The sequence below is a fragment of the Nymphalis io genome, chromosome 5 (assembly GCF_905147045.1).
Source record: "Nymphalis io chromosome 5, ilAglIoxx1.1, whole genome shotgun sequence".
NCBI lineage: Eukaryota > Metazoa > Arthropoda > Insecta > Lepidoptera > Nymphalidae > Nymphalis > Nymphalis io.
This window is the reverse complement of record NC_065892.1, coordinates 3,289,539-3,303,306: the sequence shown is the minus strand read 5'-3', so window position 1 is coordinate 3,303,306 and position 13,768 is coordinate 3,289,539. Positions and strand designations below refer to the sequence as shown.

At 30.1% G+C, this 13,768-nt stretch overlaps 2 protein-coding genes across 2 annotated transcripts; both read left to right on the top strand.

Moving 5' to 3' along the window:
* The first annotated feature begins 4,163 nt into the window (after positions 1-4,163).
* LOC126768562 (FAD synthase-like) lies at positions 4,164-13,308 on the top strand. Its single transcript, XM_050486749.1, has 5 exons — positions 4,164-4,331; positions 8,784-8,854; positions 9,256-9,612; positions 10,256-10,377; positions 10,659-13,308. Exons 2-5 carry the CDS (start codon positions 8,810-8,812, stop codon positions 10,876-10,878), a joined length of 744 nt encoding a protein of 247 aa, XP_050342706.1. The 5' UTR covers positions 4,164-4,331; positions 8,784-8,809; the 3' UTR covers positions 10,879-13,308.
* Positions 4,325-6,167, top strand: LOC126768513 (tRNA (guanine(37)-N1)-methyltransferase). Its single transcript, XM_050486673.1, has one exon. The coding sequence runs from the start codon at positions 4,376-4,378 to the stop codon at positions 5,744-5,746; it is 1,371 nt and encodes a 456-aa protein (XP_050342630.1). The 5' UTR covers positions 4,325-4,375; the 3' UTR covers positions 5,747-6,167.
* Positions 13,309-13,768: the final 460 nt, after the last annotated feature.

Genomic DNA, 13,768 nt, shown 5'->3' with positions numbered 1-13,768 from the left:
TACTTTATTTACGATTCGATTATATATATGTTTTTTGATATCTTACAGTTTTATTTAATATGATATTTTAAAATGTATTAATTGATAAGTTGATAAAAACGAGCAAAATAGCAGGTTATTATTTTAGCAGTCCATGTATGTTAGTATCTTCCTCTGCTCCCTTGTAACTCCTTAAGCTTAATCTACTTATCAAGTTTTATAAATGAGGTGTTGTTTTTGTATTGTCACTTTGAATCTAATGCGGTGGATATATATGGCATAATGTCACCAAGTACTAAAGAAAAAAGTTGATAAACGTATCGAGTTTAACCTCAACTTAATGTACGTTTTTAATCATGGTTTTTGAAAATGTATAATTATAAATAGCAATGTAGGAGTTATATGTATAAAATATTTTAAACGTTTTTGTAATCGATTTTTTACTACTAAAGAAATGTTAATAATTTATTTACAAGAGAATTGACGTACAGTAACAAACTGTGAATGTCCCGCTGCTGGGAGGAGCCTTAGCTCCTCTCCCTTTTAGAGGAGAAGGTTTGGAGCTTATTCCACCACGCTGCTCCAATGTAGGTGGTGGAATACACATGCAGGTTTCCTTACGATGTTTTCCTTTACCGTCAAGCATGAGATGAATTATAAACACAACTTAAGAACATGAAAATTCAGTGGTGCTTGCCCGGGCTTGACCTCACAATCGACGGCTAAGATTCACGCGTTCTAACCACTGGGCCATCTCGACTTAACAGAATTGACGTATTAAATATTACCTACTTGTTTTTTAATATTAGAGAATCCAAAAACATATGAACCAAGTGAGGATATCTACTTTAATTGGAATTTTATAATTGGATTAATATGACGAGCAATTTTGTATAAATTACCTATATAATAATTAATAGGATAAAACTACATTACACTTACAATTACATATAAGAAGCGTACTAATAGTTGAGGAAAATTCGCAGAGTTAGTAGTTAACTTTCGGGCAGAATTTATAATGACCTATAATAACAAACAATACGATTTAATTATTTTGTATTAACATTAGGCCGAAATGGCCTAGTGGTAAGAACGCGTGAATCTTAACCGATGATCGTGGGTTCAAACCCGGGCAAGCACCACTGAATTTTCATCTCGTGCTTAACGGTGAAGGAAAACATCATGAGGAAACCTGCATGTGTCTAATTTCATTGAAATTCTGCCACATGTGTATTCTACCAACCCGCATTGGAGCAGCGTGGTGGAATAAGCTCCAAACCTTCTCCTCAAAAGGGAGAGGAGGCCTTAGCCCAGCAGTGGGACATTAACAGGCTGTTACTGTTAACATTAGGTAGATTTATAATTAACGAGACCTTGTTAAAAAAATCAAAAGTGCACTTTGATGTCCTTACTTAAATAAGGTATATTTTGATTATATTAATAAGCAAAGTGTTGACAATTTTTCAAAGACGATATTGAATATTATAAATTCCCAACAAACTACGAACCTAACATACATATACCTGTATGTTACCTATAACATGAGTTGTAATCGCCTAATTGATCAGCTAAATCTAAATCAACCATTAGCTGACATAAAATATAATTTAATCCTTAATCTGAATTATTAATTTATATTATCACGAGCACGTGATTTATTTGCGGAATACTACAAAAATATTTCAATAAGTTTTTAACGCTATACGTTACGCTTATCTCAAAAAAGCATGTAATCATTTTTTATCGCATCTAAAACGAATGAAACGAAATAAACGTCTTCCCCAACTTTCAAGTCTCTATGACTTTGCGTTGATAGTTTAACCGATCAGGACATTATCGTTTATATAATTTGCAGAAGATGTGAGCGCTAGCTCAACTGGATCAATTTTATCAAAATGATATTTGATATACCGAAAAGCCGCAACCTGCACGTGATTGGCTATATCGTAAAATTTCATAATGTACTCGTTGTCTGTAAAACATTCGTTACCCAGCGAATGAAATTTCAAAAATAAATAACGCACGTACGTAAAACAAACAGTTACTCTTCGATGGAAAATAAATAACATAAATTCGTGCCAAATTGTCGCCTGAATCTGGCACAAACTGAATAAATAAATAATAAGGAATACGTATGTTCTGATTGCTTTTTTAATAAATAACTGTATTATCTTTATATGTCACTGTATAAATATTAATTTTATTTAAATTGTTAAATTAAATGAAATAATGAAATCGAATCACTTTTCGAAGTGATAAATACGTATTACGTTAATAAATGACTGAACAAAATAATTTAAACTGTACGGTTTACTAATATATACTAATGACCTGATTGATAAATCTTCAATAATTACACAGTTACATAATATTTACTCATAAATATAATATACATTTTAATCGTAAATAAAAATACAAAAGTTATCTACAACGAAAATAATACTTTACACAAAGTTAGTACCCATACTAACTTATAATACTTTCTTTTAGCTCGAATAAAGATATAATATTCATAGAGCGGTATCAAAATATAGTTTTCTCGAGGTCGCCGGTGTTGGTAAAAGTTTTTTAATTTAAATTTGTATCCGTAGACAATAGCGAACCGTGCTGCCTTGCACTTGACAAGCTGCTTTCTTAAAGGTATGAATATCGAATTATTTTCATTAATGCAACAATCATTGTAATTATTATATTTTAAAGACAGTTATTCACAATAAGACCTATTTATTATACATATTATAGTCACTTACTTGAGAACAGAGTTTAAATAATGTATAAAAATTAATTCGCCATTCTATCTTAAGTACTATGATCTAGGTAATTAGGAAGTGTTAATAATTTTAACTTATAAAAATATATTTATGATAAACGATAATAATAAATATATAAACTCAACTAAACTCTCGATCAATTGAAATTTGAACATGAGAAACTAGCCAAACTGAGCGAGACCTTGACATTTATATTATAGATTAAAAGTGCGTACGCAAACACAGATGCACTATTTATTCCCTCTCACCTATAATACGATAGGACGGAAAATCCGACACGGCCAAAAAGAGTACACACGTGGGAAAAACAATATTATGGAGCAATATCGGAATCGAATATACTTTTTTTTTTTTGGGAAATATACTTATGCTCCTGGCAGACAGACAGGTATTAACTGAAATGGATTATAGTCAAATTACGCTTTGACCTTTTCTGATAAGGCACTTTTATCATTTTTATAATAATGTAATTGAAGTGTGTATAGTCTACTGAAACATAAAAACTGGTGATCACTGTGATTTAAATATTTTTTTAAAAAGCTAATTATTTTATTCATAGAACTGCTACGGTAAGTTAGTTTCTAAGATAACTTAATTTTAGTACACCGTTTTTGCGCCATTTGTCTAAAAAAGGCTATACCTTTGGTTGTGTTAGCACCATCCTTTACCCATTGATATCACTTCGATGCAAGGTCAATTTCACGGTTATGGCACCAGAATGGCAGTATAAACTCTATTTCCATCTATAACTAAAACAATATGAATAATAACTATCTAATAATAATTGTAAATATTATAATAAGATATAACAAATACCACTATTTTATAAAAGCATATTTAAAAGCTGTTTAATAATCAATTTCTTCTCCATTTTATCTTGAATTATCTCGTAATAATATCGTTAATATATTTTAACGTATACTATAAGACATATACATGTACATACCAAAGTTATACAAAAATACAATTAAATTACAAACAACTTCGATTATTATTAAGTATATAAAAAAACGCCCCGTAAATGATATCAGCATGTGAATGTGAAACATCGAAATGCGAAATTAATGGTTATTGAAAATAACATATATAATAAAATATGTAGTACCAATATTAGTGGTTTTTTTTAAAAATTTAATATTTTAGTTACTTATTAATTATTTAATTGAAGACTTAAATGGATTATAATTTTTTTTTTTTGATCTTGGCATGAGATAAAAATATTAAGTTAATAAATTAATAGATTAGATTACTGGATATTATAATGATTGGCTTTAGAAAAGATTATTAAAATATTTATTAACTATATACTGGCAGCAAGATAGCACCAAGTTTTTTTACTTTTCAGAACGACATTGTTTTAGCACTTAACTTATACGTCAAATTGACAATATGACAATACTCATTACCCACAACTTATGAACTCACAATCGCGTAGCTTTTCATAATTTGCTAAATTTGTATAGGATGCAAATCAATTTATTTTTATTAAGAATCCTTTAAAATAATCGTATTATTTGAAAGTCTAAATTTATTTTTATAATTCACCAAAGTTCTACACTTTAAACTATAACGTCGGATTAGGTTAGTATGCAATCTATGTTAATAATTTAGAATTTGTTGAATGGATGTTACCATCATTCGTAATTTTTTTTCAAACTTTGAGATTTAAAATGTCTTCTTCATCAAATTTGTCGTTAATACCAAGTGGTGTTCGTGGCATGAAGCGTCTTGATCGTGAAAAATTCTTACGTAATATTACAGTACCAATTTTAAAAGTGCCAGATGAGAAACTATCCACAGTTATCTCAATTTGTAAACCGTATTTTTTAAAACTTCAAAAATTTAAGCCTGTGCAAAATTTATTAGTTAAACCAAGTGAAAAATTATACAAGTGCATTTATTTCGATCCCGAGAAAATAACAAAATGGCATAACTTTTCGGAAGATGATCGCAAAAATCTACAAGAATGTGACATAGATGAAAATAATTTTGATTTACAAGAGATTCAAGTGACATATGACAATTTCAAGCATGATACTATTTTCAAAGCAGTATTACCGGAAAATGAGGAGACAATAAGTGGCTTTTCACAAATTGGTCACATTATACACCTTAACTTGCGTGACCATCTTTTGGAATATCGCTCCCTTGTTGGTGAAGTTCTAGTTGACAAAATACAAAATTGCCGGACAGTAATTCATAAAACCGGCATTATTGATAATACATATAGAAATTTCAAAATGGAAGTGATCGCTGGAGACGAAGACTTTTTGGTTACAGTTAAAGAAAGCAGGTGCATTTTTCAATTTGATTTCTCAAAAGTTTATTGGAATCCACGCTTAAGTAGAGAACATGAAAGGATATTAGAATTGCTCTCACCCGGGGATGTTTTATTTGATATCTTCTGTGGTGTAGGACCTTTTGCTATTCCAGCTGCTAAACAAAAATGTAAAGTATTTGCTAATGATTTAAATCCTGAATCATATAAATGGCTTAATCATAATGCGCAGCAGAATAAAGTCAACATGAATCTTTTCAAATCTTACAACTTAGATGGCAAAGACTTTATTTGCACAACATTCAAAACATTTGTAACAAATTATTACAATGGAAAAGAGACATTGAAGAAAGGAGCCAAAATCCACATAACAATGAACTTGCCGGAATTGGCTGTTCAATTTTTAAAATATTTTAAGGGATTAATAAAGGACACTCAACTTAATGATAAATATGATTGTGACATATTTGTATATGTGTACTGCTTTTCAGTTGGAGAAGATCCATATGCAATTGCTAAACAAATGGTAAATGATAATATCGGTAAAGACATATCATCTAACATAGTTGACGTTTTTGATGTCAGAAATGTGTCTCCTAAAAAGGAAATGATGAGGGTAACATTTAAGCTAACAAAAGAAATAATTTTTGATAATAACTCGGATGAAACTGAAGAACCTCCATGTAAAAAACAATGTTCAAATGACAAAGATACATAATTTTTTTATTTTTTTTTAAGTATATTTTTAAGTATACATTATCTATTTCTTCTATAATCTATGACAAAGGCAGGAGGAGTTAAGATAACTAAACAACTGTAACTGCAGTTTGTGAATAATTTATGGTATTAAATATGGATATACAATATGGATTAGTGAACAAAATTTCATTGTGGATGTTAACAATGTTGATTTTTGATGTTGTGAAATTAAAATTAAAGTGGATATAAGTATTAAGTGAAATTGTGTTGTGTTAAAAATAATGATATATTCTTAAAAACTGTTTGTAGAGCATAATATAGCAGAGCTATAGCAAATCTCATGCATTATGTCAATCTTAGGTTTGTTTATCATTAGTCCTCCTGCCAATGGGCCGGAATATATTATAAAAATAAGTAAATAATAAAAATATGTTTACTAATTGATATTTTTATTCAAATACATTAAAGTGTTCATTTAATTTGGACAGACAAAATTATTAAATTTTTTTTTTTCATTATATCTTTATCACTTATTAGTATTTGATACTTTTTTTTGTTTTCGCTGGAAAACGCATTTACGCGTTTCCCCCGCATGAAGTGGGGGTATGTGGGGCTCGCCGACGCTGAAGGCGCCGGAATACCTACTAAAAAACCAGCGGTAGCCACACCATCTTTTCCCTTGCGCATACTACCGTATTTGATACTTACTCTAATGTTTAAATAACAACATTTATGCTATTATCTTTAAGTTCATCGTCGGAAAACTAACTAGGGACATTTTACATATTATATATACATTTTAACTATGTTTTTATCTTTTTATATGTAATATTCCCATTGTTATGTATAATAAAACATATAAGAAATGTATGATCAATGGATACATAAAATGTGAAACGGACCATGTGAAAGTGTTAGTTTAAAAAGGGTTAAAGGTAATAGATTAAAAAGTTAATGGTTTAATAAAAACAACATTTTATGCCTTTGATATATACATATATCTTATTTTTTATATATGAATAGTTACAATATGAAGTAAGTGATCTCATTGCCTATACACACTAGCAAATCTGCAAAGCATTTCTCTTATTTAATTTTTTTATTTTTATTAAAGGTTTGCTAGCGGATGTTACAAAAAATAACTTAATAAATTATTTAAAACTAGAAACATTTTATGTACACCCATTTGAAAGCAAACTCTGCATGCATAGTTATACTTAATTGCGCCGATTACAATTTCATAAAAGTATTAAAGTGCTAATAAATAAAAGAAAGATTAAAAAAATGTGACAAATATAGGATTTTGAGGTAGTAAAAAAAAACTTGTTTCATCTTGTAATAGTAATCTAATTCACTGAAAGTATCCGTCAAATTGCAAAGTTTAAAATTTATATTTGTCTGTTTTTAGTATACTAACTAACTTATAAAAAAAGTTTTTTTTTGTGGAAATTATACAATTTAAATACAAAGTTTTCCAAATGTATATTTTTTCACAGACTTAATAAACAAATCAATATAGCATTTATAATTTCTGGAACTATAGTCTAGGAATCATAACTGAAATTTTATTCGTGTTTATAAAACATCTCATGCTAAATAAAGCTCATTTTATATACACGTATACCGATCCGCATTGGAACAGCGTGGCGTAACCTCTAAATATATTTTGCAATACCTATTATTCTGTATCCAACGTGATTGTCCTTATTAGCTTTGTATATGCATTCGATAAAGGCGCGAAATCGACGGTTCAAATTACCATATGTTTTCTACTTTAATTACGATTAAAATTATTTTTATAATAGACGAAAGTATTATATGTATAAGTATATCGACGTTTAAAATTTTTTATCACGTTTTAAAGTTTTAAAAAGAATAAATAAAGATTTTTAACAACGGTTAAAAAAATAAATGGATAAAAATTATATGCTTATATTATTGTGCATAACATAAATAAATCGCTTTTTTGCCTCATTATATAACATTATCTCATCGCGTCGGATATATAGTTTAAAAGTTCATTGGAGTAATAGGGTTGACTGATAATGGAAAAATATGGCACAATTTAAAGAAGATCGATTTTATTTTATTTTAATATAATAATTTAAGGTTTTTTTTTATGAAATAGGTAGGTTGAATGTCTAATGGGCCATCTAATGGTAAGTGGTCACCATCGCCCGTATACATTGGCGATGTAAGAAATATCAATCATTCCTTACATCGCCAATGTGCCACCAACTTTGAGAACTAAGATGTTATGACCCTTGTGCCTGTATTGCTCACTCACCCTTCAAACCGAAAAACAACAATACTGAATATTGCTGTTTGGCGGTAGAATATCTGACGAGTGGGTGGTACCTACCCAAACGGGCTGGCACAAAGCCCTACCACTAAGTACAGTAAAATACAATGTATACTGTATGTATCCTATCTCTCTCCTCTACCAAAGGTTGCCTGGTAGAGATCGCTGTTTTAGCGACAAGGCCGCCTATTGTACATTTTTCTTTTCTTTGTTTTTGTTTTACTCCTATTATTTTTGTCTATATTGGTGTGCAATAAAGAGTATAAAAATAAATATACATAAATAATACCGGAATGCTTAAAAACAAAAGGACATAAATTTCATCTATCAATACACTCGTTATCGTTCGTGTGTTCGGAGGTCAGGTGTTAGATATAAAAATGTAGCCTATGTCCTTCCTTGAGGTTTCATCAAAACCGATTCAGTGATTTAGCATTAAAAGCGTAATAGACAGAGATGTTTTCGCATTTATAATATTAGTATATTAATTAATGAATACTTGAAAAAAACTTCGCGAAAAATATTTTTATGATAATGGCGATAGAGTTGATAGCTTACTGTCTAACTGGCTAACACGATATTTATTTAACTTTAAATAAGTGTGTGTTTGTATTTCTATCTATAGTAAAACAAACGTGGTCTAGTAATGGATCATTATTACTATACATTGAATAAAACCAAAAGATAAGACAGTACTTTTTTTTCTTCCTTATAACTTATACTGTTCATAAGCAAACTTTTTTTTTAATTTCAGTTTCATGTTTGAAAATTGAAGGCGTAATGGATTTTGAAAACACTGCTACCGTTTTAGAAGAAACAGAACAGGTTATATATTTTATTTTATACATATTAATAAACATTTTTTTATGGTGACAAATGTAGTGAATACCCTATTATATTAAATCACAATATAAAATACTTAACTACTTTATTTAAGGCTCTATGAAGCAACATATGTAGAGCACGCTTTTTGAACGTTTGAATTTGGTAAATAGTATCGACATGGTCACGGTGTTGTAGCCTGATAAAATTCGCCTGAAAAGTAATAAAAATTGTCAATTGTTAATAAGAAGATTTTTTTTTTTATTTATTTAAAAAGAACCATAATTTAGGCCTATTTATATAAAGATAGCCCGAAATGACTTTAAAACTTACCACTCTCTCCTCTCTTAATTATTTTAGTATGTGTATTGCATTTTTTATTTTAAATTAATTATAATCGCCAGGTTATACGAGAATGCTTCAATCAATTCCAATTAGACGAAGTGTTCCTATCGTTCAATGGCGGGAAAGACTGCACGGTTTTGTTAGACGTCACAATAAACGTATTAAAAGATTTATACAAAAGAGATGATATAGCAAAAGACGTTAAAATCGTATACATAAGAACAATTGGTCCGTTCAAGGAAATTGAAAATTTTGTAAAACAAATAGAGAAGCATTATGGTGTTAAAATAATAGTAACGGAGGGAGAAATTAAGACGACACTACAAAGGACAATGGAGCAGGATAGCAAATTAAAAGCATGCTTATTAGGAACGAGACGAACAGATCCGTACAGCGAACGATTGAAATTCATGCAGGTACTCATTATATTTTTAAACATATATAAACCGAATTGTGGTAATACGCCTATTGTTGTCAATTATATAGTAAACTGTGAATTTTATATATAATATTTACAAAGACATAAATATGCGCAAACACAGAAGTATTTTCTATTCTTTCAATCTCCTAATCTGATGGGATGTCAATCCGATCGGAAGTGTTCAGGCGCAGGCTTTATGTGCTTTCCGAGGCACGGAAATGTCATCTCCTAGATTACGAGCTGTTACAAAGAATTTTTTTACATAAAACAGTAACAGCTTGCGAATGTCCCACTGCTGGGCTGGGTTGAAGCTTATCCCACCACGCTGCTCCAATGCGGGTTGGTGGAATACACATGTAGCAGAATTTCAGTGAAATTTGACACGTTTCCTCACGAAGTTTTCCTTCACCGACAAGCACAAGATGAATTATAAACACAAATTAAGCGCATGAAAATTCAGTGGTGCTTGCCCGCTAAGATTCACGCGTTCTAACCACTGGGCCATCTCGGCTTTTTACAGAAATACTAAAAAATATTTATTGTCACGAAGTGATGCTAACTTAGAAGTTCGGTAACTGCATTATAAGTTATAAATATATATAATATAATGAGGCTATATAACCTTTTCTATCTCCCAGAAAACAGATACCAACTGGCCACAGATTGTGAGAGTATCACCATTATTAAATTGGAGTTATCATCAGATATGGAGTTACATCCTGCAGAGACAAGTGCCCTATTGTAGCCTTTATGACATAGGGTGAGCATTATAAAACAAAAGAATCATTTTATTTTTTAACTGAATTCAAAAAAAGGTTTCGGTTCTATTTTTTATTTTTTTTTATTTATTAACTCAGAACTCCGTCATTTATGAACCGTTTCGTCCCATTTAAATTTGTAGAAAAAATTGGAAATGAATTTTTTTATCGACTCGATGGTATTTTTAAACAGATAACTATATTTTATTTTTTATAGAAAATACGAGCAACTGGATTGTTATATTGATATATTTTTAACTTCCTCATAACTTATTTATTACAGATATACATCAATAGGGAGCATTCATAATACATGGCCCAATCCCGCACTCGCATACAAAGACCCTTACGGCCGAATGATCTATCGACCTGCATGGATGCTCGCTGACCCGGCCCTAGAGAGAGCTGGGCGAGGTACAAATAATATTAACGTAAATGAACACGCAGTACAAAGCCCTATAGATAAATGCCACATAGGTGAAGTAAAATCAGATGTCTCATGATATGACTTAAATCGGCTCAATTTGAATTTTGAACGTAACTTGGTAACATCTAGATTTTTTTGTACACTAAAATTGACTTATGACGTTTGGCAAGTGACGACAGTTTCGTCCCTAAAACTAACTAAATAGACATTAAAAGTAATATTGCCTTATGACTAAAAAAAAATTAATATTAAAAATTTTTTTTTAATACGCTTATCTATGCAAAATTTCGTATTTATGCTGTTGACCATTTAAGATTTCCTTCATTGGGAGCCAATCTTGAATGTAAATTATGTTACCATAAGCAAATATTTCATTATTAATTTACTAATTGGTAAAATTTCAGCTCCGTAGTATAAGAAGGGGTTCCAATATAGCTTGTAAAATTTTACTTGAACTGAAAAACATTGCAAATTAAAAAAACATTGTAAACACTACTTCAGCTATCAACTGACGGACAAAATTAACTTATATTTCTAGTTCACCGAGGTTTATAGGTTGTATTATTTTTTGTAAATGTCTGCATTTTTGTACTCGAACAATCATAAAAACATAGTGTGATAATGTTTATAGTTAACTTATTTATTAATGATTTCATTTCGCCTTTAGTCAATTTACTGTTTTTTTTTTTATTATAATCTATCACTACCTCCTTTAAAAACAAGTATATACTTTAAATGTATCTCTAATTTAAAGTATAATTTATATTTAAATTTTATAGAACAGGTTCTTAATTTGAATGTTACTTAAATGTATGTGTAATTGAAACTCAAATGTACTTAATACTCTCACTAAGCAAATAACCTCTGAACATTTTTAATAATTTGTAATATGGCGCTTAATATCTATTACATGAAAAATGTACTGATTAAAAATAAACATCACTTAATAAGTCATGAATAAATTACATGTAATTTTCAAAACACTGAATAATCCTAAATGTTAATTTGCATTAATTTAATTTAATTTTACTGAATTAAAATTAAAAAAAAATGTATACTTATTAATATTAATTTTTATATTAAAATCACATTGCTCCACTATTTTTTTTGTATATTATAATTGAAACCCCTAAATTACATTAATTAGTATTAAGTAAGCGCTAAAATGACAAATGACTAGTTGTTATTTTTATTAGGAAGTCAGACTGACAAATGTACCTGACATTAAGTGGCTACGTTCAAACTCTTCAAAGATACTGGTGGAGTAACAAATAGAATCTTAACCCGGTCAAGTCACAGCCAACCACTAACTTGAGATTTTATATCCCTTGTGCCAATATTTACACTTGCCTTTAACCTTTTCAACTGGAAAAGCAATTCTGTTTGGCGTTTGAATAAATGCTGAGTTGGTTATATAAAAAACCTGGATGACTTTGACATTAAGTGGAACAGTTTATATGGCGATTGAAAGCTTACGTACATCACTAATAATGTTGAATTGAACTCAATTGTTACCAAAAATTAAATTTCTATTATGTCAAGAATTTGTTCCTGTTTTGAAACTGATAATTTGAAAGTCATATTTTTGTTAAGTTGTGCTGGAATTTTGAACCAACAATGGGATTGATTGTACCAAGTGCGGGTGGATGACTAAATCTTTGACAGTTCTCTTATATTACGGCCAATAACTGACGATAGTATATAGACCAGAATGCTTTGAAAATGCAGCCTGAGTAGCATCGCTGAGTCCATGTGTGCGTTGAAAAGTAAACCTCATTGCGAATAATCTCAATAGGTAATGGTAATGTATGAAAATATAAATCGAATTGTTTTAAATGAGTACTTTATTTTATTATTAGTTGAATAATATTAAACAGAATTTGATCCTTTTACCGATAACGAGCGATCTGTAGATTGGTGTTGCCATAAAGGTTTGAATGATTTTTTTTTTTAATAAACTATTAAAGTTAGACTTAAGAGTTAAATTTGTGTAAAATATTCTTCAAAAACGGCTTCGAAACTCCTTTGAACTTTTTTTAAGGGAAGCGGACAGCTAAACTTAGCCATCGTACATAGAGGCGCTCTAAGAAATATTCACCATTCCTTAAACCATCAATGTGCCACTATTCACTAACATTGGAAACTATGATGTTATGTGCCTCTTATCTACAAGTTCACTGGCTCTCTTACGCTCACGCCAACCGGATCACAACAATACCTAAGTATTGCTGTTAGGCGATAGGGGGTGGTACCTTCAGGATATGAAGGGCTTGCACAAAGTCCTACCACCAAGTTTATTTCGTTTTTCCTTTTAATCACGCACATTTCAAAATGCATCCATATAAATTAAAGATACTTATGCCGGTAACAGCCTAAATTTTGTTGTAACGATATTTCAATGTAATTAACAATTTGAATACGATTCAATTATTTATATTGAGATATAATATGATTTAATTATTTATATTATTTTAACCGTCCATAGGTATTTTAGTATGCAGCTCTGTGATAACTTTATCATTACCATTAAATTTGTAATAATTGTTATTTAAAATACCAAATTAAAGTTTTATCAAAATAATTTCGATGTTTCATTTGTATGGGAAATTTTTGATTATATGAGTTACCTTTGAAACTGCAAATAAGGTTTTCGGCTCGTATAACTCTTTATACTATATACACATTAGTCACTGTAAAACACATTGATTGACTCGTTGGTCTAGTGCCTAGATAACCACAGGGACACAGAACCTGGGTTCAAACCCCAAGTCGGGCCAATAAAAAGTTATTGAGTTTTTCTGTAGAAAATATTAAGTAGCAGCCTTGAGTCTAGAAGTGTGTACACTCCCGTACGTCGGAAGACACGTAAAGTCGTTGGTCCTGCGCCTGAACTTCCGGTCGTATTAATTTGCCATCCCATCGGATTATGAGATTAAGGAAATAGAGAGTGCATTTGTGCACTATAT

Bases quoted from the DNA above. Each gene is read 5' to 3' on its own strand.
- LOC126768513 (XM_050486673.1), top strand. From the start codon at position 4,376: ATGTTACCATCATTCGTAATTTTTTTTCAAACTTTGAGATTTAAAATG.
- LOC126768562 (XM_050486749.1), top strand. From the start codon at position 8,810: ATGGATTTTGAAAACACTGCTACCGTTTTAGAAGAAACAGAACAG. The intron at 8,855-9,255 runs GTTATATATTTT...TATAATCGCCAG, and splicing joins TTTTAGAAGAAACAGAACAG to GTTATACGAGAATGCTTCAA. The intron at 10,378-10,658 runs GTGAGCATTATA...TATTTATTACAG, and splicing joins TGTAGCCTTTATGACATAGG to ATATACATCAATAGGGAGCA.